The sequence below is a fragment of the Eurytemora carolleeae genome, unplaced genomic scaffold, assembly GCF_000591075.1.
Source record: "Eurytemora carolleeae unplaced genomic scaffold, Eaff_2.0 scaffold258, whole genome shotgun sequence".
Taxonomy (NCBI): domain Eukaryota; kingdom Metazoa; phylum Arthropoda; class Copepoda; order Calanoida; family Temoridae; genus Eurytemora; species Eurytemora carolleeae.
The window spans coordinates 113316-139328 of record NW_019396226.1 but is presented as its reverse complement, the minus strand read 5'-3'; the positions used below and the strand labels follow the sequence as shown (position 1 = coordinate 139328).

At 33.4% G+C, this 26013-nt stretch overlaps 2 protein-coding genes across 3 annotated transcripts; one reads left to right on the top strand and one right to left on the bottom strand.

The window, feature by feature from the left end:
* Positions 1-222: 222 nt before the first annotated feature.
* On the bottom strand, positions 223-25404 carry LOC111698685 (protein PFC0760c; the record flags this gene model as incomplete). Its single annotated transcript, XM_023469085.1, is given in 7 exon segments — positions 223-1281; positions 1582-1647; positions 2294-2359; positions 3295-3362; positions 23248-23313; positions 23743-23846; positions 25345-25404. Coding segments are annotated over 7 exon segments (1459 nt in total), but the record flags the coding sequence as incomplete, so codon positions are not given.
* LOC111698684 (uncharacterized) lies at positions 8573-22568 on the top strand. 2 transcript variants are annotated; one of them, XM_023469084.1, is made up of 19 exons: positions 8573-8695; positions 9606-9657; positions 10037-10217; positions 10533-10635; positions 10874-10922; positions 10998-11351; positions 11597-11686; positions 11741-11860; positions 11951-12214; positions 12322-13671; positions 13724-13836; positions 13929-13999; positions 15034-15179; positions 15566-15652; positions 16725-16808; positions 17140-17235; positions 19645-19756; positions 21413-21519; positions 22407-22568. In XM_023469084.1, the coding sequence occupies exons 1-19, from the start codon at positions 8604-8606 to the stop codon at positions 22485-22487; spliced, it is 3552 nt and encodes a 1183-aa protein (XP_023324852.1). In that variant the 5' UTR covers positions 8573-8603; the 3' UTR covers positions 22488-22568. The 2 variants fall into 2 exon arrangements, with proteins under 2 accessions (XP_023324852.1, XP_023324851.1); XM_023469083.1 differs by lacking the exons at positions 21413-21519; positions 22407-22568 and adding an exon at positions 21092-21406.
* Positions 25405-26013: the final 609 nt, after the last annotated feature.

Genomic DNA, 26013 nt, shown 5'->3' with positions numbered 1-26013 from the left:
GCACACAGGGAATGAATGTACTAGTAGATTAAATTTCTAAATATAACTCCAAATACCAATTTAGTCATTCTTATCGTTTTGATAATTTAAAAGAGTGTTTAAAACGAAATTTAATTAGAAAAAAAAATTCGTAATTTTAAAATGCAAAACTATACAATATATTGAATTTTATAAATTAATAACTAAATTGCAACCAATTCTAATAGTAAAGACGACATGTGCTATCCATTGTCAAATTTATTAAATCAAATCCTAGTTTTTATCATCATCATCATCATCATCACTTGCTTCAAACTTTGAGATTTTATTTTCCATTCCAAATCTTGAATTTTCAGCTCCCTCAGTTTTCTCTCTTTTATTCCCATAGAGAGAGAAAGTGTCATCTTTGCCAAATGGATCTGTTGTGTCATAGTCAAACCCAGAAACATTGTCATCGTCAACGTCATCGTTATCAACATCATCGCCATCATTGTCATCATTGTCAAACTTTTCTACAACTCCAAAATTGGAAACTTCATCATCATTTCCAAATTTTGATATTGCATCGCTATTCTCAAAATTTGAAATTGCGTCGTCATTTCCAAATTTCGATATTGCTTCATTCTTGCCAAAATTTGATACTGCATCATAATTGCCAAACTTTGAAACCCCGTCCTCATTTTCACAGTTTCCTACTTTTAAAACGGAATCATCATCGCCAAAGGTTGATATTGCATCATCGTTTCCAAATTTTGAAATTGAATCCTCATTGCCAAATTTAGAAATTGAATCCTGCTTGACAAATTTTGAGATTCCATTGCCATTTGTAAACTTTGACATAGTGATACCATCTCCAAACTGTGAAATTGTATCATCATTGCCAAACTGAGAAATTGTGTCATCATTACCAAATTGAGAAATGGTTTCATCATTGCCATACTGAGGAATGGTTACATTATTGCCAAATTTGGGTTTTGTACCGTTATTACCAAAATTGGACGCCGTATTGCCAAAAGCAGAAATATCATCATCATTGTTTAAGCCAGTGTCATCGTCTGACGGAAGATCATTCCCATATTTCGGAATGAGCGTCTCTTTATTACCAAGCTTGAATCCATTGTTTGGCAATGGCATTGAGTCTCCATTATCAGAAAATCCTCTAACACTATTCTGTATAGGCCCTGGTGGTGGTTGTCCTATACTTTGGTTCCTGTTTATACTACTAGGTTTCCTCTGTAGAGCACTCTGTTTTCCCGCCCTTACAGCCCCACTTGTCACTCTGGAATTCTGGGAAGGACTCTCCTAGAAATAGATACAGTTGTGAGACTTAATCATCTATAATACACGCCTGCAATGATCTTTATGGGCCTCTGGCAAAACTTAAATAGAATCAATTATCAATCTCATGTTGCCAATAACACAAATTGATTTGTGTTTTACACAAACAATCAGCGAAACAAATGAAATGAAAAATAATCTTTGTTTTATAAATATGTTTTTCCCGAACAATTTTCAACTATGGCACGGTTGTAGACAGACTGAAAAAAAGCTTTGGGTTAAAAACTTCTGAATCTCTTTTTTACTATTTTTTAAACTTTTAACCTGAATTCCCATTTGTCCTGCTGTAAATGTAGCTGAAGTTGATTCTCCGGCTCCAGCTCCCATCACCTACATGTTCATTCATCACAGAAACTTGAAGATTCATTAATCACTGATATTCTGACATATTAATTCATCATCAATACACGAAAAGATTTCTTTTCGCTTACAGATTCATACATCATCCATACACTTACAGATTTATTCATCATCCATACACTTACAGATTCATACATAATCCATACACTTACAGATTCATTCATCATCAATACACTTACAGATTCATTCATCATCCATACACTTACAGATTCATACATCATCCATACACTTACAGATTCATTCATCACTATACACTTACACCTACATACATCATCCATACACTTACAGATTCATTCATCATCTATACACTTACAGATTTATTCATCATCCATACACTTACAGATTCATTCATCATCCATACACTTACAGATTCATTCATCATCTGTACACTTACAGATTCATTCATCATCCATACACTTACAGATTCATTCATCATCCATACACTTACAGATTCATTCATCATCCATACACTTACAGATTCATTCATCATCCATACACTTACAGATTCATTTCTCATTGTTACACATTCGTTTATTACCGAAACTTAGATTACAGATTCAATTTATCATTGATACATACATATTTATTGGAGAATTAAAATGAAAAGTAAATTTACCTTAATATGATAAATACCGACAAAATGATGATAACCAGAGTCAATGCGTATTCGAATATGTTTTGCCTGAACAGAAACAGCTCTAAAAGGTGTTTTCTACATAAATAATGTAATCTCTTCTGGATTTTCAAAAACGCATAATTGCAAATTTGAAGGCGGTCGCCATTTAATTCTTAAACACATTACACAAAGTAACCTACAAAGTTTTTAGATTCCATAGTCCCTTCCCTTGGTTCTCCTTTGCTAATAAATACAATAAATACTTCATTAAAAGACTATATTCTAAGCAGTAGGTCAAATTAAAGCTAACAGGGACTATACAGCGTAATTTCAAGTGAGCCCATGCATGAAAATATGGCAATGCCCGATTCACAACGGTACCCTTAAAAACTATGTCTAATCAAGTATGAATCATATATTTGTGTTTATTAATTTAAAAAAATTAAATTTTTAATTGTGGTTTTTTTTATAACAGTGACTTCCGCATTTCTATTTCAAGAAAGCATATAGACATTATCAGAATTAAATACTTTTAAACTTAGAAAAACGAAAATATCTTCTTTATTATTGATCAGATATAGGTTTCAAGGCTACAGTTGTAATTATATCTTTAAGATTCTTAATCGTTAATTGGTCTTCAATTCAATTCAATTCAATTCAATTCAATTCGACAATCTTGAAACTTACAGAGTTTTTTTTTCATAAATTTACATCTTAAAGGTTCACAAAATATGCATGGATGGTCACTTGAAATCCCGCTGCAGTCCCTTTAAGGTCGTCATATTTAAAGAATTTAAGGTCGGCATTGTAGTCTCATATTTTGTGGGTAACCCTGTGTATGTAATTCTAAATTTTAAAGTCTAAATGGTTTGTTCGCAGGGCTTACGAATGATTAGAAATGTTTCAATTTATGAATAATTTTATTAAAACAAACTTTAGAGAGGGATTTGTTTAGAAAATTTCTAGTTTAAAATAATTGTTTAAAATTCAAATCAGTTTACCTTTAAAGATGCTTTTTCGTCTATATACAAGGTTTCGTTTTGCTTCCGCCCTTCTCCACTTGTTAGTTCTGAATAATACTGGGAGGTAAACAAGGAACTGAAAACTCAGAGCCCAAAACTTAAGACAGGGTATCGTTCTGAAAACCAGTTTTGTAACCCGGGTTTCACAAATGGGTTTAGGCAGTTTTGTGGATATCGATATTTTTGTTTTGAAATATTGTTTTATTTAGTTTCATCATATTTTACCATTTTTTCGAATCTCTTAAATAAAAATCTACACAAATAATAAGACCCCAAAAAGAAAACCCGGGAGTTTCGTTCAACGATACTCTTTTAAATTTCGGGCTCAGGGGTTCATTTCAAGTACAAAACCGACTTTAAGGCAGCTGAGCCCAAAACTTAAGACAGGGTATCGTTATGAAAACCAGTTTTGAAACCCGGGTTTCAAAAATAGGGTCAGGCAATTTTGTGTATATCAATATTTTTGTGAAGGATATCATTTTATTTAGTTTCTTCATATTCTCCATTTTTGTTTGGAATCTCTCAAATCAAAATGTACACAAAGGAAACTTGGGAGTTTTTTTCAACGATACTCTTTTAAATTTTGGGCCTTGGAGTGATATTTCTTTTATTTACTGAACACAGCTCAATTCATTCTCATCTCAACTTGTTTAAACCTTGAAACTTTTTACAGAGATAATCAGAAAACTTTAAAATAGGAAGACGACTTTAAGACTCAAGTATGACTTTAAATAGTCCAATGAACATAGAACACGCCAATTATGCAGTGTAAACAGACATATTTCAATTAATTAGTGATTTAATAAGTGTCTTGTAAAACTATACAACAATATCAAATACACTTAACTAATGCTATAATGTTGTCTTCCTGTTTCACAGTTTTATATTTATCACTCTGTAGTCTGTACTATAATAGAGAGAGGCGAGAAGGACTGATTAAAAGGAATTGTAAACATTATTTTAAGTGACTCTTGATTTATAGAATGGCATGCTATTTTTATAGAATGACATGCCAGATTTATAGAATGGCATGCCAGATTTATAAAGAATGACATGCCAGATTTATAGAATGACATGCCAGATTTATAGAATGGCATGCCAGATTTATAAAATGACATGCCAGATTTATAAAATGGCATGCCAGATTTATAGAATGGCATGTCAGATTTATAGAATGGCATGCAAGATTTATAGAATGGCATGCCAAATTTATAAAATGGCATGCAAGATTTATAGAATGTCATGCCAGAATGGCATGCCAGATTTATAGAATGGCATGCAAGATTTATAGAATGGCATGCCAGATTTATAGAATGGCATGCCAGATTTATAGAATGGCATGCCAGATTTATAGAATGGCATGCCAGATTTATAGAATGGCATGCCAGATTTATAGAATGGCATGCCAGATTTACGACGGTACCCTTCAAATCTTTCTCTGACCAAGAAAGCATAAGATATCAAAAATCTTCTTTTTGAAAGTTGATTATTTTCTCTAAAGTGAATTTCACATTACTGCTCAAGGAACAAGATAAAGCAAACTGTCAAAATTAAACACTTTAAAGCTATTGAAAATATTTGAACGGCTACAACGGTACTGTTGTGAATTAGACATTCCATCTTTTAAATTCAGATAATTTTAGATTACAAAATATGTCATATTCATTGACGTTCAGTTTTCCAGTTATGTAAAGTTTGAGTAGGTAAGAATGTGGAAAAACAAATATCATTATTTTTTTAACCAATATTTAAAGTTTTGGATCAACTCGTTTATTTCGTTTTTTCAAAATTAATTTGCAGGTTGCACGTACCAGAGGCTCAACTAGGAGGGGGGCGGCCGGGCGCGCGCCCTCCCCTAGCACCTGAGAGGGGGGGGGCGCCACCCCCCCCTCTGCAGAATGAAAAGAAAGAAAGAATGGCGAAAATCAGTATCACAGGAATAAGAAAACCAATAGAGTTATTGTAGAAATTTTATCATACTATAGTTAGTATTTTTATCTTTTTCAATTCTCAAGGCAAACGGCTATTGTAAACAATTAATGTAAAAAAAAGTTCTGAACTGTATTTTATTTGTGTTGAGTTTATAGAGTACTCGTAGATATCAAACTTTGAATTCTTATGGTAAAATATTCCTAGTTTGAAATATCAAATGTTTACACCACTCGGTGCAAAGATTTAGGGATTAGAATATTTGAGTTTGTGGCAAAAACTCAGTTCCAAATCTAGAGAAAATTCTGAACCTGGCAAATTTCTAACTGATTATCATATTTGATAACTAACACGATTTATCTTCTTTGACAGAAGTTCTGTAAAATCGAAAATGAATTTAGGTTATGAATGTTGGTTAGATCAATCATTAATTCAATAATTTCAAGAGAAAAGGTAACATTATCTGTCCTTTTTCAATGTAGATGATTGAATTTATTATTTACCTTTGTATTTTTATGTTTTTTTTCCAGAAACTATATATGATTATTTCTTGCAATTTAATCTGTAATTAAACCAGGTACTTAAAAAATACTCTTTTGCGATTCGCACACATATTCAATGAATTGACTCATATCATTCATTTTACAGCTGTTGGAAGTATAAATTTTGTAAAAACACAAGAACAAAAATCGATTTGAATTGAACACAGCCAAATCTGCATGCAACAACTTAAAATTTCCTATTTTTCGACTTCAAACCCTTAAAAAAGCACTTTTGTTTTTGAAAAATTTTCGAAAAAGGGGTGGGACACCCCCCCTTAACCCCAACAAAATAATATATTGCCCCCCCCCCCTAGCAAAAGTCCTAGTTGCGCCTCTGGCACGTACACTGTACATTTTAAATTTTAAATATATGCATAAAGTTATATACAGTGATAACCAGAAAACTCTGAAAAAGGAAGACAACTTTTAGACTCCAGTTATGACTTGTGCAGTGCATTAGACCCCTTTCACTTAACTATTGATTTAATAAGATGTCTTGTAAAACTTTTCTTTGTAACAACATCAAAGACACAATTTCTAGCAAGGGTGTAATAAAAGGAAAGTTAATTGCAGTCGTGTATACTCTGCGTACATATTAAAACCAGTTCTCTTTGGGCGGAATTTGTAAACAAGAATAGATGCATCAGTGTTCGTATAGTATCCGAGGAGGTTAAAAGCATTAAATTTTGATAATTTTGATAATTCACATAATAGTTACCTATGACCAGAATATTTCATTGATTTTTCTATATGAAAGATGGATCCCATGTCAGGCTTTGACATCCGTCTTATGTTTACATTACCGCCCAGAGACAGTACATTGCAGTACAAAAGATGTGTAGAATTCTGAAATAACCTTCCTTGCATTACATTCTTGATTTCTAGTAATAGACCTGCTGTCCTGTCTAGTGAGAGTTTTTTTCTTTGGTTGATTATTATACACTTTAGTCCGATTTTTTAGTCGTGCTACCATGGGTCGTATTTATCTATCTACACTGCTCTGGTACAGATTAATTCATAGTGTGACTATGGGTTGTTCCACAGATGACTACACAGACTGCTCATACACTCTACCTGGATAGGCTGAACAGGCCTATAGCGACCCGGCACGCCATGCAAATGTTTTTTGACTGACATCTGACGACCTGCACTTGTTGCATTCAGGGGTTAAGTTTTACAACTTTTAAAGAAACTCCAATTTTAAACATAAACTAAAACGTTTATGAATAATGTCTATTTTTAAAGATTTTGCATTTACTATTCAAAGGATCCTTAAATATCCCTGAATACAGATGTCTCCTGATTGGTCGTGTACAGTACTTGTACACAATAGAACATATTATAGATGTTAGTCGATCTCTGTAACTCTCTTATCTTTGGGTTGTACTTAATATAGCAGGACTAAGAAATCAAGCTTATACAGTGTAGACTGAGGCCGTTCCTTCCATAAACTACATTGGTCGACAACTTCACGTCTCCTATATTGGTCGTGAAATGTATGGAGAAATAGTGTTTTGTTCAAACGCGTTCTTCCATGAGTTATCAGTGTCTGAGTATTGTCCGACCACAAACACATACATATGCGACCCCTATCGACGGAGGAAAAGGGAAAGCTTTTTACGAATTTGATTTGAACGCGGCAAACTATCTTAAGCTTAGGAAATTGTACTTGGAATTAATTTCAAATTCATAATGGATCTTAAAAACAAGACACTGCAATCAATTTATGAAATGAAATCAGAAAGCTACTTTGATTAGTGCTGCCACCTTTTCTCAAATAAATCATGGCCACAGTACGGCTAATGCACGGCTAATGATCCAGATACCGTGTGGCGTGAGCAACTCTGTCCGTCCATGAATAACTCACGGGAGACATCTAGCGGCCAAATTATCGTCCTCCAAAGTACGTGAACTACACGTCCATTATCTATAGATGGAACGGCCTCTGTACATGATAAAGTGTTCATTTACCTAGTACATTATTTTATACAAAGTTGCAGTACACATATTATTTAATAAACTGGCTTTTCGAGTAAACATAACAGGAATCAGTTTTCTACTAAACATAGATCGCTGCAGTGTTATTACAGGGATTGAAAGTGAATGTGTGATTTTTTTTTAATTAGTGAATTGAAATTCTCGTCTTTATCTCCTAAATGTGGGGGGGGGGGGTTCTAACCCTTCTAACCCTGCAAAAAGCTTGCTTTGGTCATTCATTAGTTACAAAGTAAAATTTTTATATGGTTTTTTAAAATTCAAATATTATGGATGTAATCTTAAAAAATTGATTTATATTGGATTAAAATGTGATTTTATCCAAATGTTATCATTTTACTTGATGCGACAGTATAGTATTGTTTAGTTACAATCGCATTAAACATCAATATTGACCTAAGAAAGGGGGATTTTTTAATTTCAGCCCTTCTCCGTCAAGCTAATAATCTACATTTATATTCATAATGGCGGATCACTGTTTGTTTGTATGTCCGATCATAACTGTTGAACCCCGGGACTTATATGCCTCAAATTTTGATTTGGTAACAGAACCATGGAACGTTCCTAGCTTAGCTTTGAAAAGTAGAGTTGAGTGGGTTGGTTTCTATATCGAAAGTTAGGTCTACGGATATCTTAGATATCCCGTCGCGGTCCTACCCAACAGGGATAACTTTAACTATTCTTAAATCTATAGTGCCCTCTTCAACCGTCCAAGACTTATAACAATACTCCACTCAAAAGTTTCGAGCTCAAGAGCTTGGTTTACAACAAATTTTGAACTTTTGTGAAATTTTTAAAATGTGAATGGTATTTTAAAAATAGATGAATATAAATGGCTGGTTGTTGCTGGGGGTTGTCCTACTCAGCTGGTCTTCAAGGCCGGTCAGATCAAGGAATACTAACATTGGACCCAGGTAATAGTCTAAAGGGACACAATGATAAATCTTTAAAGGGACATTTTACCACAAAGGTTGCTAGGATTCTGTAGTTGAAAACTACATCAAGAACAGGTGAAAACTAGGGTCACTAGACCAAAACAGGTTCATTTAGAATTATTTAAAGGATCACTAAACCAAAACAGGTTTATTTAGGATTCTTTATAGGGAGACTAGACTAAAACAGGTTCATTTAGGATATTCTTTAAAGGGACACTAGACCAAAACATGTTCTTAGGGTTCTTTAAAGGGACACTAAACCAAAACAGGTTTATTTAGGATTCTTTAAAGGAACACTAAATCAAAACAAGTTCATTTAGAATTCTTTTAAGGGACGCAGGATCATAATAAGTTCATAATTGGATTGACACTAAACCAAAACAAAACAATAGGATTCTTTAAAGGGACACAACACGCCAAGAAAAGCTAACACAACGTTTTTATTAAAGTCACTCGACGCCTTTAGGCTTTGGTCCAGGTATATCTTAGTCCATATAATAACAAGATAAGATTAAAGCTTACATGGAGTTTTCGCAAATTTAAGAGTTTTTTTTAAAAATTTTATTAAAATTGTTAAAGCAATATTCTTTGCTCTTTAAAAGACTGATTGTATTAAATTTTCTTAAATGAGACAAGATAAAATTAAATTAACTTTAATCGGTTTAGAATTAAAATCGGTCATCCTTCCAAATTGCATTTTAGCTAAAGTAATTATGTTGTTATAAATCAAATCGTTTTACCATTAACTTATTAAATCACTAGTTAAATGGGCCTGTTTTAAGTTTACACGTTCATTTAAAGTCGAAACTTGAGTCTTAAAGTCGCCTTCCTATTCCAGAATTTTCTGGTTCTCTCTGTAACATCTAAAAGTTTAAATCTTATTGTTAAGTACTTGGGAGGACTCGGTGACAGCTCTTGGACTAGATTCAACCATAGATAAGGTAGGTATTCGTTTGCATAAGGGTTCTGTGAGCTTCTTGAAGTTTGTTTAATTGTTTCTGTGCTGATTTTGATGCTTCTGACTCAAACCTATTTTGAAAGTTTTAACCCGAGTTTCCGGTATTTAATAAATTGTCCAATTTTGATGTTTATTGTCTCGATTTTTGCCTAAATTTTCTTATATGGTAAAATATAGTCCAACTGTCAAAAAAGCTATTATATATTCTAAACTTGCCTTTCTTACACTAAACCAAAATATATGCTAAGAACGAACCAAAAACGCCTAGAAACGAACATGATGGAATAGTTTTTCATATTTCCTAATTTCAGGATAAAAATATTGCACAATTTTGTACTTTGCAGTTAATTTTAATTTTGAAGGATTTGAGTGTATTTGAGAATGGGATGCAGAGGGTAGGAAGCAGCTTTGCTATGCTTATAAAGGCAGCTCTGGCCCAAAGCAAGAAGAGGAATCAACAGAAGAATGAAGTAAAAGAAAGAGAACTACAGGGACAAGAGAAAGTAGAACAGCAGAGTAAAGCAGATGATTCCTTGGTCTTGGGTAGGAACATTGTTACAGTACACACATAAAACTAACTACAGCATCTTGTCTGTATCAGAGTATATTTATATTTTTATCTCTTATTCAGAATCCGTCAAAAATTCAAAATAGCAAATACTAAAAATCTACATCTAATGGGTGAAAATTGGTTCCTAAGTTACGATGGAAAGGTCTAATTTGTCTGATCATGATTCTTTTCTTTGTGATGTTGACACTCGGAATTGTTTTAATACATTTTTTATCAAAAAACTGCTTTGTTTAGATTATGGATTCATTTTATTTTTTTGTTAATTTTTTTAATAAATTTATTCTTAGAATCCCGCAGTAAGAGATTTATCAACCTGCCTGCTGCCTGGAAAGTTATCTACCATGAGTTCCCCAAAACAGTTCACAATGTTATGGAAAATGCTGAGATTAGGTTAGAAAAAGACTTTTACAATGATTTATCAAAACTCGAAAAAAATCAGTCTAGATCTGTTAATTATGAATTCTGTTAATATGAAAATGAAAGAAAAAGGTTTAACTGTTAATTTCCAAAAGTTTGTAAAAATTTATAATTCTAACAGCTCCAGTAAAGGTTCCAGGCCCTTCAGGTTCCAAATTTATCCAGAAAAGTTTGAAAACTCTAATTCTATTTAATAGAAATTTCTCTTTAGATATGACGCAGAGAGAAAAAACATCATTCCCATAGATTATTCTTCCTTGGTATGTAACTTACCTCAATTTTCAATTCTTTAACTTATGATGTCAAAACTAAACTGATGTTTTCTTCTTTTAAAGAACTCAAACTCTGGTCAACTATATTTAACTGAAACTTCTGACCAACCCAACCCCCTGGTTCCAACATCATTCGGAGACACAATTGAAACCTTAAGCCAAAAGTCTTTTATCAGCAAAGAGCAAAGATACCAAACCAACTTTGATAACACGCCATTGGCACAAACTGGTTATCCTGCATACTCTATGCTGACAAAGAGAGAGACTGCTACAACATTTGATCCGTCTAAGCTTCATCAAATCCTTGGAAAGGGATCCTCCAGTGGTATCACCCACTATACAGAAGTTATGAATGTCGAGAGGAAGGAGAAACCAATTGATTCACATAAAGAAGATAAAGCTAAACTAGAGATAACAGTAAGTTTTTTCTTATAAACTGACAGATGCAACATTTGTATGTGTACTAAAAATGGTTTATTGTTTTAATGAAATATCACGATTGGTTATCTCATACAAAGTTTAAGTCTTAACAATTTAATTTGCTTTTTTTTAAATATATTGTTTTCAAGTTAGGAATGTACGAAAAAAGTATAGATTTTATTCATTAAGAAATGAGTTAATTGACAATTGACTTCACTAACTCAAAATATTCCTTATTCCAGAAGCCTTCAGTCCCATCTCCAGTTAAGGCTCAACCATTTAATTCCAAGTTCAAGATATTTAGACGCAGCGCTGTTGGATTGAATCAGGAGGTAATGTTTTCATATTTTATCTACTTTTTAAATAATAAAAAATGAAATATTTAGGAAGAAGATGCTCTTAATTTTGATGTAGCTGAAAAAATAATACAGACTTCCGAAAATTCTGAAGATGCACTTCTCAAGATGATAAATGCAGGGAAAAGCTTTGATAAAGCTTTGCAACAGGTTAACTTCTTACTCATCTTATTTGAGTTTAACTTTTACAATATTTATTTGTATTTGAACTAAACTGTTCTAATGTTTTCTTCAAATTAGATTCTTGGGAACCAGGATATTGAAATGTTTAAGAAGATTGTAGATGAATCTCAAAAAGAGTCTGAAGTAGAGACTGAAAAATTGGTGGAACATTTAAATGTACAAAGAAGATCTACCGATGAAGATCAAAAAGAACAGTTAGCAAAAGCAGTTGAAAAGTTCCAGCAAGTTATGAACTCTGTTATTGAGAATCCTGGAAATAGGTTTGCAGATATCAACAAGATGATGAATGCCGAGAATGAGCTGGATTTAGCTGTACATAAGGTAAAAAGGGTTTGTTTGTTTTTTGTTTAAATTTTTTTTAATTTCTCTATTAGTGTTCCTAATTCCTATGTTTCTCTTACATATATTAATGTAGAAATATCTTAAAGGTTCTTGGGAACAAACATGAAGACGATGCTACTGATGTGGAGATGATGGAGAAAATCCTCAAAGAAGAAAAGATGCCAAACTATCGTCTGGAAAAAAGGTCTAAAAATACTGAAATGGAGGATGCGTTTAAAAGATCAGTTGACAACATGAAGGCTGTGAATAAGATCTTGGAACACAATGAAGGTATGGAAAAGGCGTTAGAGGCATTGATTAAAGCTGATCATGATATCACAAATATAGTTGACACAATCTTGGGACCAAATAAGGTGGAAAAGCTTTCTCATGCCAGAAGAAAACGAGCCCATGGTGTTGGCTATTATGATCCTGAATATCAATGGTTGGTGAAGGAACTGGATCTGCCTATCAATGACCAAATTAACCTTCATAAGTTAGAGACAGTTCTTCAGAATGGTAGACAGGCAAGTAATCCCTCAGAGAGTAGTTTGTATACAAATGACCCCTCTGTTCATCAATATAACCCTGAACCTTCTCCATCTTATAACAGAGGTTCTTCAGATCAATATCATCAACCTGACCAATATCCCTACCCTGAAAAGCAAAGTCCACAATTTCATGAATCATCTGGTTATTTCAGTCAAGGTTCCCATCAACACAGTGAGCCACCCTTTCAATATGGTGAGCAAACTGGAGCAAATCACAATACCTATTCTGCTTATGAACAAAGTTCAGAATTCCCATCACAGGAAGTATATGACCTGTCTTCCGATGGTTTCTATAAAACCAGATATTCAAAACCAATTTCTTTCAATAGCCAGTCAAACCTTAATCAACACAATTCTCAGGCTTACAAAACTGAAAAAGGCCCATTGGAATCATTAGTTGATTCACTAACTCCATTCAGGAATGCTATTCCCACTGAGATAGAAGCAGCTTACCATGGTGTTGTTGAGGTAGGCAAACATGTAGGAAAGCGTATAAAGCCATTAGTGGAGACTGGTTACAGGAATGTTGCTTACAGATATATTCCTCAAGCTAAGAGAACCTTTAACTATGCTGTTGATAGTGTACCTGAAGATATAAAAGATTTTGCTAGACAAGGACGTAAAATAGTTGAAAGTAGGGCAATTTATGCATCGGAAGTGGCCAAACCAAGGATGAAATCTTTGCAAGAAAGTCTTTGGTTACTCCAGGAGCAACTGAAACAAGTTGCTCAAGAAACAGGAGAGTACACAACGAGAGAAGTGGTTCCTGCCCTGATCCCAGCAATTCAAGGACTCTTGTTTGATGTTCAAGAAACCCTTGAGCTTGCAAGCAATATTGTGGAGGAAGATGTCAAACCTTTTGTTGGAACCATGAAAGATGATGTGATTAAGCCCACATATGAAGAGGTAAATAAAAACTTTAATCTCTTGGCAATATTTACATTTCAATAATTTTCAGTTAACCTCTAAGGTAGTCTATCCTGCAGCACAAACCATGAGTGATTATGTGTTTAACCCAGTTGCTAGCTCAGTAAATGATTATGTTGTGGAACCAATATCAGAGTCTGCCAGGTAAGAAAATTGTTTTGCATTGTAATAAATTTTTTGTCTATGAAAGGTTTTAATTTTCTAAAGTGATATTAACTTTTGATGTTGTTTTATAGACCGGCATATAACAAATATGCTGTTCCTGCTTACCAGTCTGCTCGTCACTATGCAGGATCAGCTATTTCTGGTAAGATATTTGCATGCCGTTGACTTCATCCAAAACCCTGATTAATGACCAATATGATATTTGCTGAAATGTTAGTGAGAAAGGTTCTAATGTCATTCATTGAAAATCTGTGGTCTGTATTTTATGAAGATGGTTAATGACAAATTTATTTTAACAAATGCACCCCCTTTGAAGGGATTGTAAAGGAAAATTGAAAGGAGGTATAGGCTGAAAGCTATTCACTTTAGCCCTTGATCATGACCCATGAAAGTTATACATGATGTTTCTGTCTCGAGAAATTGATATAAAACCTTGTCAAATTTATACGAAAATTCATATATATATGTATATAAAAATAGTAGGTGCAGATCATATTCAGCAAATATGCAACCAATCTGAATACGAAGATATCGCAGAGAAACCTTATTGTTACTTAGGTTTTCTCCAATTATTTTTATAATTTTTATTTTCATTTTAATATATATAATTAATAATATTAAATGTCTGTATTGTGTCACAAGAAATCCCACCAATGAGAGTGCAGTATACTGGTCATGTGATACAGACAGAGACACATGACCATTATGCTGCACTCTCATTGGTGGGAGTTCTTCTGACAAAATACTGACTTAAAATAATTTTATCAAGTATTTGTTTTTAAAAAAATATAAAATAATAATTGGAGAAAATTAGGTTTCTCTGGGATATCTTTGTTTTCAGATTGGTCGCATATATGCTGAATATGATCTAATTAAAGTTACTATTTCTATGCAAAATTGAATATAAATGAATTTTTGCATAAATTTAACACAGTTTTATATCAATTTATTGAGACAGGAACATCAGATAACTTTCATGGGTCGCGATCAAGAGCTAAAGTGACTAGCTTTCAGCCTATACCCCCTTTCATTTTCCCTTAACAGTCCCTTTAAATTAACATCTCACACAAGCTATTCGCTACACTTCAGTCTATATTTTGATAATTAAATGTTGGCAAAGAAGATTTTTGAATTGTTTAAGTTAAAACTTCTCCCAAAATATTTTCTAATTCTAAGGTGTCAATTCTGCTGCTGAATCTTCTAAAGTAGTTTACCAAGAATCAGTTCGCCCAAGACTCGAAACCTTTGCTGAGAACTCCAAAGCAGTCTACAAAGAGAGTGTTCAGCCTAGACTTGAAAACTTCTCCAATTCTACTTCTCAGGTTAACTGAGTCAATAAGTTTCTTCTTTACTGTAATAATAAACCCTAATTAAGTTGATGATTTAGAACTTACTTTAACTATTTCAAAATTTCTAACAGAATGTTAAGGTTTGAAAACATTCTGTTTGGTGACTTAATATTACTGANCTTTACTGTAATAATAAACCCTAAAGTTGATGATTTAGAACTTACTTTAACTATTTCAAAATTTCTAACAGAATGTTAAGGTTTGAAAACATTCTGTTTGGTGACTTAATATTACTGACAAACTCTTAATAATGTTCTTTAATTTGCAGAGTTTATGATTGTTATTCCATGAATATGACTCCCATGCACTTAAGATACTCAATGAGTTCAAAAGTAAACTAGGGTTAATTTTTGCTTCAGGTTCTGCAGGAGAGAGTGAAACCAGCAGTATCACAGGCAGCTGCAGCTGTTGGAGAGAGAGCTGCTAGAATAGGAGGATCCATCAAGGTAATGATGTCATTGATATTTACCTTTCAATTTTTTTACTATCTAAACTAAAGATCCTGTCTTCTATATTTAAGTGACCTCTCATTGGAAGAGTTTCATTCGAGATTTAGAGCAACTTTTATTTGAATAAACATGCGGAATATATTCTCATTTACAATATTTGAATAAACATGCGGAATATATTCTCATTTACAATATTTTAAGAGACCAATTCAGTCCCTTATTTCTAGCCTCTGCTGCATGAATCAACCATTTTTTTGGATGAAATTATCTATTCAAAAACACAACTAAGTATATTTATAATATTTGTTCAGCTAAAGGTTCAAAGGGTTTTTTTTGTCAGTAACTCTTTAAATGAAGGGTATCTTGAAATTACGCCGACTGTCTTTTTAAGAACTTTCTGTTTTTTTTTCTAATAATATAAAAATTGACTTTCCATGTTTCAATGAAAGATTTTTCCATAACAAATCAAAATCAATATTGTTCAAAGACTGTTGATTGTCTACAGCACTTATAACTGTTGATTGTCCACAGCTCAAAAACGTGTGATCGCCCGTAGCTCTTAAAACTGTTGATTGTCCACAGCCTTCATAACTTATGATCGCCAACGGCTCTTAAAACTGATGACTGTCTACAGCCTTTATATAACTGTTGATTGCCCACAGCTCTTAAAAATGGTGCTTGCTAACAGCTCCTAAGACTGTTGATCGCCAACAGCTCTTAAAACTGTTGATTGTTCACAGCCCTTAAAAATTGTGATCTCCAACAACCCTTAACACTGTTAATCGTCCACAGCTCTTGAAATTGTTAATCATCCACAGCCTTTAAAACTGCTGATCGCCCACAGCCTTTATAACTATTGATCGCCAACAGCTTATAACAAAGCTGATCGTCCACAGCCTTTATTTCTGTTAATCGCCCACAGTTCTTTAAATTGTTGAATTTTCACAGCCTTTATAATTAATAATCCCACACAGCTCTTAAAACTGTTGATCGACCACAGCCCTTAAAAACTTGTCATCTTCAACAGCTCTTAAAACTGTTGATCGTGCAGTCCTTAAAACTTGTAAAGGATGATGTTGTTCCTCCTCTGCAGGAAGGTTTGAAGAACACTCTCAACAGTGTTTTCACTGGGATTCCAAGCTTGGTCCAGAAGGTAAAAAATATTATGGTTTACCAATATTCTGNAAAGTTCTGTAAAATTCTTAGGGTCTTTTAAAAAAGCGCCACAAAAGTCTGAAGGTTTAAACATTACAAAACTTTATTCTGAAAAGATTTTATTGAACAAAAAACATTTTTAACCCTGAAAAACGATTCTGTGAAAACGAAAGTGGGTTCGTTTTGCAGGATAAATATAAATTTAATAGTTGAACAAATTCTTGAACTTATTGGATTTTTTGAGCCTTTGAAAATCCAAAAATAAGTTTTAATAAACAACAATTTATCGCCCATTAATATTTTCCCCACTAACAAGGGATGTATTTTAGCTGAGTTATGAAGCTCATGATGCTGCAAAGATCTTCAGTGGCAAGTATTCACAATCTTTGGAGAATCTTAAAGTGAAAGAGAATCGAAGAAGACTGGTAAGATGATTTTATTATTTTTGAAAATATCCCCCCTTCTTCCCCCCTTCCACCCCTCCCCATCCGAAAATAAGGGGGCGGAATGTGAAATTCCGAAAACTAAACCCTAATCCTAACTTAATAACAAAACCAGGATACGCTGGGCCCCTTTTAAATCCCATGTTTGATGTCCAGATGTCCAAATATGACAAATGATACATCTTTGTAAAGCTCTAATACTCTATTTTTAGAATCCGTCAAATAATTTTCAAATTTGCAAAAATAGAATTGTTTTGGCAAAATCCAGTTATATAGTAAAAATGTTTCCAAAAAAGATGCCCAAAAAAAGTGATAAAATATACATTTTTGAAAGCCCTCGACCATGCCATTTCTAACGTGCACAAAAATTTTCTAAATTTTGAATAACCTGATGTGTAATTAAGAAAGACTAAAAATGTGCAAATTTTAACAGGTTGTATACAAAAAAATGCAATTTTTTGCAAAACTTGTGCAATCCGTTTTCTTAAATTCCAAAAAGCTAAAAATTGTTACAGAAAAAAGTAGCCATTCAGGAAGTGTGCCTGAGTATTCAGAAAGTTGATATAAAAGCCTCGTTTTAGACCTAAAGGGAGGGCTATGGGTATTAAGGAAAAGTCAGAAAATTTCAACAGCCTCAGACCAATGCTTTTTGAGTTGAAAAAACTACAGGGGGTTAAATTGCCCCCCCCCCCGGCAGGAATAAGCAGGGGCGTACGAGGGGAGGGGGCAGCGGCCCCCCCCCTACGAGTGCCTCGCCCCCTGAAGGGGGCACCTATATAAGAAATACTTTAAAATCTCACTTTTGCCCTTAACTAAAAAAGTTTCATTAAGAAAGCTTTAATCAATGCTGCCTTCAGTGTAAATGTGTCTTTGAATTATTATTTATAATTAAACAATATGAATTGTTTCTTTGAAAATATAGATATTTTTTTAAGAAACGTTTCCATTTCTATTAATTACCCATTGAAGCTTACCGCACAGTATTAAAGAGGAAGTGTCTGATGAGTACATTTAAGAAAATTACATAAATATTTTATTATAACCTTGTCATACGGATGTGTGAACATATGATCGAATAGTTTACATAGTTAAAAAAGATATCAATATTTTTTCAAAAANCCAATGTTCCCCCCCCCCTACACAAATGCTCTCTTACGCCCCTGGATAGGGTTAAGCTAATTTATACTTTTTCATACTTTTTCTCAAAGTATACCTCATACATTGCAAAATTAAGATATACAATGGTAAGAAGGAGGAGAGGGTCTTCCCACTCAAAAAGTAAGAAAAATCTGTTGAAATACAAAACGCTCCTTCATCCAAACCGCAACTTCAGTGGCTTCTAACTATTTTAACCTAATCAATAACCTGGAATAGTGATTGTTATTCCAGACATTAAGCGTAATTTCAAGGGATCCTCCATGCAAAGATGACAATGTCCAATTTCAAGGGTAACCTTGTAATCCTGATTTGATCAAAAATAAAGTTGTTTTCCTGGCTCTAAAGTGTTTAACTCTGATTTCTCAGATTTTTCAAGAAATACTTGAGCCACTTTGGCAGAACGGCAAATGAAAATTAACAGTTTAAAGGGCTCCAGTACTAAAGGTAGATTTACAAAAGGTAGAATATCAAAAGGTAGAATTACAAAATGTAGAACGATCAGAATGTAAAACATAGAAAAGGTAGAATTACACAAGGTATACTTTTCCAACTTTTGAGAAGGAAGAAATTTTACAATTTCTGCAGGAAATGTGCGAAAATTTTTGAAAAATTCCTAAAACTGAATTTCTTGTTGAATTTCAGTAAGCATTTTGTCACCTTAAAAACGTCGACTGCTACAAAATTTTACATTATGTATGTGTTAGGTTAAGAAAATTTCTGGGCCGACCGCTGCAGCTAGAATGGGCTAGCGGACCGAGCACTGTGGCCTCTTAAATGTTGATTTTTGATTTTAGCTGACTATTTCATGCTTCTTATTTAGCAATTATCTTCAAATTTAAACTGTAATAGCCTGTTCTAGCTTTGGCGCTCTGCCTAGAAATTGTCTTAAACTGACCTAACCTAAAAAGGTGAGAAACAGAACATCATTCAACGTTATTTAACAAGCCGCAGTGCTCGACCCCCTAGCCCATCCTAGCGGCAGTGCTCGGCCCAGAAATTGTCTTAACCTAACAATATGTAATTCTACCTCTTTTATTTTATACCTTATGATCTTCCTACCTTTTGTAATTTTACCTTTTGTACTGGAGCTGTTAAAAGAAACAAACACGTGTACTTATTCGTAATTGGTCAGACAAAGCTTTTGAGGGTACAGTTGTGACTCCCTTTAAGACGAACAAGGGTCCTGATATTAGTTCAGACTTGAAAAGATGAATATGTAATTCTCATGTTAAGGAAGAGGAAATAAAGCTGAGTATGATAAGAAAGGCCGAGGAGGATGAGAAGAATAGGATCAGGAACATGGAGTACAACGCTGAGATGCAGTACAAGGACAAGAATGGAGAAGGTAAACAATCTGAGGATATGTTCTGTCTAAAAAAGCTATTAAAAAAAGTTCCATTAAAACCGTGTTAATACACAAAATCCCTTTTCTTTCAAGAGTGGAACAATTGTGAAAATTTCGTTCTGTTTTGGCTTTCATAATATGTATATAAAAGTAGCATGTTTTCTGACTCAAAGTGTTTATTTCTGATAATTTCTTTATTGTTTCTCTTTTGCATTGGTATGCGTAAGTCACTGAATAGTTAAAAGAAACCAAAGCATGGATTTATTATTCATACTTGATCAGACAGAGCTTTTAAGGGTAACCGTTCTAACTCGGGTAAATTGCAATACTTCTGATCAAGGATGCATGAAATACTCTTATTCGTATATAGTTAATATTTCATAATATTTTTGATTTAGTTTTTTTTAAATAATTTTCGCTGGGGCTGGATTTTCGAACATTCTTGGAAAATATGAAAATGTCGTCTTCATTATCAAAAATCCTCGAAACAGGAAAAAATGTAACTCTCAGATCATGAAAAATACAAAATATTATGAAATATCAACTATTTACGAATGCATCGAAAAAAAAATCGATGACTATTGTTTGTAATATCTGAATGATTTGTTTGGAATTAAATTGATTTGTTTACGATCCGAGTTGAATGTTGCATCTTTCTGAATTTGTATGGACACTACATTCTTCGGTATTAATCGTTTTTAAAAATTTTCTCCTTATAGACGCAACAGATAGAAGTAAGATTAGTAGCGATCAAAAGCGCTTTTTTATCGCGGCAAGCCTATACCCCTTTTCATTTTTCGCAAACACTCCCTTTAATAATGATCTGTTTCAGATGTTTCTAGTGATGAAGAGGCTACTATTGAGGATGTTAATTATGATTCTGTTTGTAGTGATGAAGAGGCTACTATTGAGGATGTTAATAATGATCTTTTTCAGATGTTTCTAGTGATGAAGAGGCTACTTTTAAGGATGTTAATGATGATTCTGTTTCAGATGTTTCCAGTGATGAAGAAGCTACTATTGAGGATGTTAATAATGATTCTGTTTCAGATGTTTCTAGTGATGAAGAGGCTACTATTGAGAATGTTAATGATGATTCTGTTTCAGATGTTTACAGTGAAGAAGGGGCTACTATTGAGGATGTTAATAATGATTCTGTTTCAGATGTTTCTAGTGATGAAGAGGCTACTAATGAGGATGTTAATAATGATTCTGTTTCAGATGTTTCCAGTGATGAAGAGGCTACTATTGAGGATGTTTATAATGATTCTGTTTCAGATGTTTCCAGTGATGAAGAAGCTGCTATTGAGGATGTTAATAATGAATCTGTTTTAGATGTTTCCAGTGATGAAGAAGCTACTATTGAGGATGTTAATGATGATTCTGTTTCAGATGTTTCCAGTGATGAAGAAGCTGCTATTGAGGATGTTAATAATGAATCTGTTTTAGATGTTTCCAGTGATGAAGAAGCTACTATTGAGGATGTTAATGATGATTCTGTTTCAGATGTTTCCAGTGAAGAAGAAGCTACTATTGAGGATGTTAATAATGATTCTGAAGAGGCTACTATTGATGATGTTAATAATGTTTCTGTTTTAGATGTTTCCAGTGCTGAAGAGGCTACTATTTAGGATGTTAATGATGATTCTGTTTCAGATGTTTCCAGTGATGAAGAAGCTACTATTGAGGATGTTAATGATGGTTCTGAAACTGTGGAAACTTCAAGTAAATCAACACTGGAACAAACCACAGAAGCAGCTCAGGGACAAAACCCAGTAAAATCTGAGCAAATGATGCCCGCGGTCCCCCCCCCTCATCCATTAAAAAATTGAAACCTGAGTGACCATATATTCTCGTATTAATTCTATCACCAAAACTAATTTATTGAAAATAAAATTTGTGAGAAACAACGTTTAAGTTTTAGCCTTGGTATTCCTGATAATTTTTAACACTTATTATGTTTATTATGGGGAAACAGAATTTTTAACACTTATTATGCTTATTATGAGGAAACAGAATTTTTAACACTTATTATGTTTATTATGGGGAAACAGAATTTTTAACACTTATTATGTTTATTATGAGGAAACAGAATTTTTAACACTTATTATGTTTATTATGGGGAAACAGAATTTTTACACTTATTATGCCTATTATAAGGAAACAGTTAACGAACGACCTTCAAAAGTTACACTTTCATGTTTAATCTATCTCAGCATATTTCAAGATTCATTTTGAATTTATTAGGCTCAAAAGTTCAGAAAAATCAGATAACATAATAATTATTTGTACAGTAAGACGCACACAACTGTGGAATAGGAAGACGACTTAAACTTTCCCATTGAACATAAAACACCGCAATTTTGCATTATGCACTTAATAATGACTCAATACTTATATTTACCCCTTCCACTAATTAAGTTGATTTTAAAACTACTGGTATCTTCAGAACAATATCAAATAAACCTACGATTTCTCAAGTATTGTCTTCATATTCTAGACTTTTATGAGCTTCAATGTATGTTTTTAATTCTGGCGTTCAAGGCGAGCTGCTCAATATTAGAAAAAAAGTGTTAACTCTAAATATTTTTTCGGACTGTTCAAAGAGTTTTTAATTAAGATAATTTAAAGAGTTTTGTATTTTTTGAAGAGTTCTGTAACTACTGAAGCTGGAGATAACTCTGTAACTAAAGAACCTGGCGAGGAGTATAAAACTAGCACTGAACTGTGATCTATTTAACAGTTATGTATCACTTGACACTAATTTTATTTAGATTTTGTATTAAATAAATTAATTTTGGTAAATCTTGAATTCACGACCTTAAGGCTTGAAGTAGGTAGAAAATCTTGAACAAGAGATTTAATGATATGGCCCAGTTATGGGCCCCTTGGTTTGATAACTGTACAATAATTCATTCGTGTTGATAATGATCCAAACCACAGAGGTGTTATTTCCTCTTATTTGAAATATATTTGAGTCTAGGCTAAAAAGATGCAAAAACTTGTCTTTAAATTGGTGGTCTGAGCCCGCCCTCTCCATAGAAAGTGGTCGTGTAGTTCACGTACTTTGGGGGACGATATGTTGGCCTCTAGATGTCTCGTGCTAAATTCTGATCTGATAGATATTTCTCCGTACATTTGATGACAATATAGAAGACGTCAAGTTATCGACCAATGTAGTTTATGGAAGGAAAGGCCTCAGATAGATAGATATTTCTCCCTACATTTGACGACCAATATGAGAGACGTCAAGTTGTCGACAAATGTAGTTTATGGAAGGAACGGCCTCAGGTTTGATGATTGTTCAACAATCCTTTGTTTAATCATTTATAGCAACTGTACATTTTTTCTATTGTGAGTACCGAGCTTCTGATTCTCAGACTTCAGTTGTGTACACTTCAGGACAATAATGTAGATATGGAAGTATCGTTAGGCCTATATCTAAGGCTTTTTAGAAATATCAATGAAATAACAATTTTTATGAAGCTTACTTGATTTTGTAATTTCTTTGAACTGGAATTTGTCCTCAGTGCTGGACAGGATTGTTATCTTTTTCACTAAAAACGTTATTTTTATGATTTTTATAAATGGCAAAACAGATTCTCATCTCTTTTATTATCTTGCCTTCACTTTTAATTGTATACTACAGGGTTACCCACAAAGGATGAGATTTTACGAGACGACCCAAAACTCTTAAACATATGATGATTTGAATCTTGATTTTTAGTTTCTGCATCGAATTTAGTGTTTTGATGGTTTACTAAATGGTTAAGCGCAGAAATAAGCCAGGTTTGCAGCCTGCGCAAGTTCTGTACAATCGTCTTATGAAGTCTCATCCTTTGTGGGTAACCCTGTATCTTACATTCTTATAACATTTTAATCCATGTAGAATAGGATAGATTTATTAGAGCTCGTCGGACCAAAAACTGTGTAACAAAGAATCAATTTTTGCAATAAGGGAATAAAAATAATCTAAAAAGGTTTACCATTGGCTGCATGGATACCAATCTCCATAATACTGGATAAAGATGGGAAGCTGATATCCAGTATCTGTGGATACACTCCACAGGATATCCAGAAAGATTCGGAGCTACGATAGAAATAGATAATCAAATTTTATGAATGTGGAATTGGATTCAGTGCTAATGTGTTCATAGTTTGTTGTGCGTGTTTTTTCTTTTAATTGTTTTTATACAGGGTGTCCCACGAAACATGACAGTAGCAAGACAGCTTAAAAGTTGTCGTTGAACTTGGAATTATTTGTGACATTTAGTCTCAACCTACTTTTACATGTATGATTCTTAAAACAATAATCACAAAAATCTCCTAGTCCTGACATTTCCAAAATGTGGTTTGCCTTAATGTGCTGTCAATATTACTGGAGATATTAAGAATTTCGTTCAGAATTCAATTTTCTTAAATTAAAGAAAAATTACCGATATCTGAACGAAATTTTTCTTACCTAGAGTAATATTGAAAGCAACAAAAAAGGAGACCACAATCGTCTTGCTACTGTCATGTTTCATAGGACACCCTGTATCTGCGGACTGAGCATGTAAAAAGCCGTCTACAGGCTATTCCAATTAACATTGGAATTGAGAGATCATACTTAGATATCGTCTTTGTCAAGAATTCTGAATTATATCATACTAAACATAGTGTTTATAGTGTTAAAAATTCTGTAAGACATTGTTCAGACATAAGCTGTTTAAATCACAAGAGTTGGCGATCAAAACAAACAAACCAATTTACACTTTACAGAATACAACATTTTTAGTATCAAAATATACATTAAAGATTATTTCGAAGCATGATCGTTCAATTATCATGTTTCTTGACAAACCCCATACAAATATACAAATTTAAGATTTGACTAAATTTCAATGTTAAATCTTTCTTCCGCCCTCAAAATGGAAAGTAAGCATAATTTCAAATGACCCTTCATGAAAAGATGGCAATGTCTGATTCAAAGAGGGAGGGAAACCCCGGACCCCATGAGCCTCCGCCATTCAGACAAGAGCCTCCCAGATGTTCAGACACCAAGCCTCCGCCATGCATAACGGAGGCTCTTTTACTGCATAGCGGAGGTTCTTACTGCATGGTGGAGGCTCGGTCTGCCTAGCAAATCTGGGAGGCTCGTGTCTAAATAGCGGAGGCTCATGGCGTCAGGGCTTTCCCTCCCTGATTGAAAACGGTATCCTTGAAACCGTTATCTGATCAATAATGTTGAAAATATCGTCGCTATAATGGGGTTATTAGTGTTTCGTTAGGATAATTTCTATATGTTTTCCAGCAGTAGAAATGCTCAATTGTCACTTTTGTAGAAAACATGCAATTGAAAGTAATTAGTTTTAGAAATTATAAACAATGATAACTTATGTATACTTGATCAGACCGCTTTTAAGGGTATTGTTAAAAATTGGGCATTGTCATATTTGCATGAAGGGTTACTTGAAATTATACATTATTTATAATTGAATGAATTTATATTGATCCGAATCTATATCCACAAACAACGAATTCGGCTCCAAGAATGCTATAAAAGCTATGATCCGGATTGTAAATCCTTTAATCACTGTAAGAATTACCTTTCAAGAATATTTCTAGCTGGGTAGTCACCATGCTGTCCAGTCAATACTTGTATACCATTAATCCTGTATTTTCAATTGTGGTTTCTCTAAAGGGATTCACTGTATGTAATAAAATTATATATCTAATCAAATTATATATGTAATCAAATGATATATGTAATCAAATTATATATGTAATCAAATATTGATTAACTAGCTTGGAAACCCAGCTTTGTCTAGAAACTATATTTTTTCCATGAAAGTCAACCCACATTGAGAATTTTTTAACCATGCTACATTCCCGCGGTTCTATCTAGTTCTCCAATCAAAATTTGAAGCAAATATGTCGGGGGGTACATAAAATATTAATATAAGTTTTACATACATTAGCTTGGAAGTGAACCCAGTTTATTTTTAAACTATATTTTGATTATAAAATCAACCAAGACGTTACAAAGAAAATCTTTAACCATTCTAAAACTTAAACAGTCCTGTGTTTGAGGCAAATTTTTAGACTAGCTTCCAGCTTTATCTGGAAACCAGGAAATCGGTCAAGAGGTTTATGAATTAAATGACCGGACAGACAAACATATTTACTATATATGAATAGATATTGTCATAGGGGGCGGAAACAGCTTTTGAAAAGGGGAAGGGGTAAAATTCCCAATTAAGTTGTGTAGGGGGGGG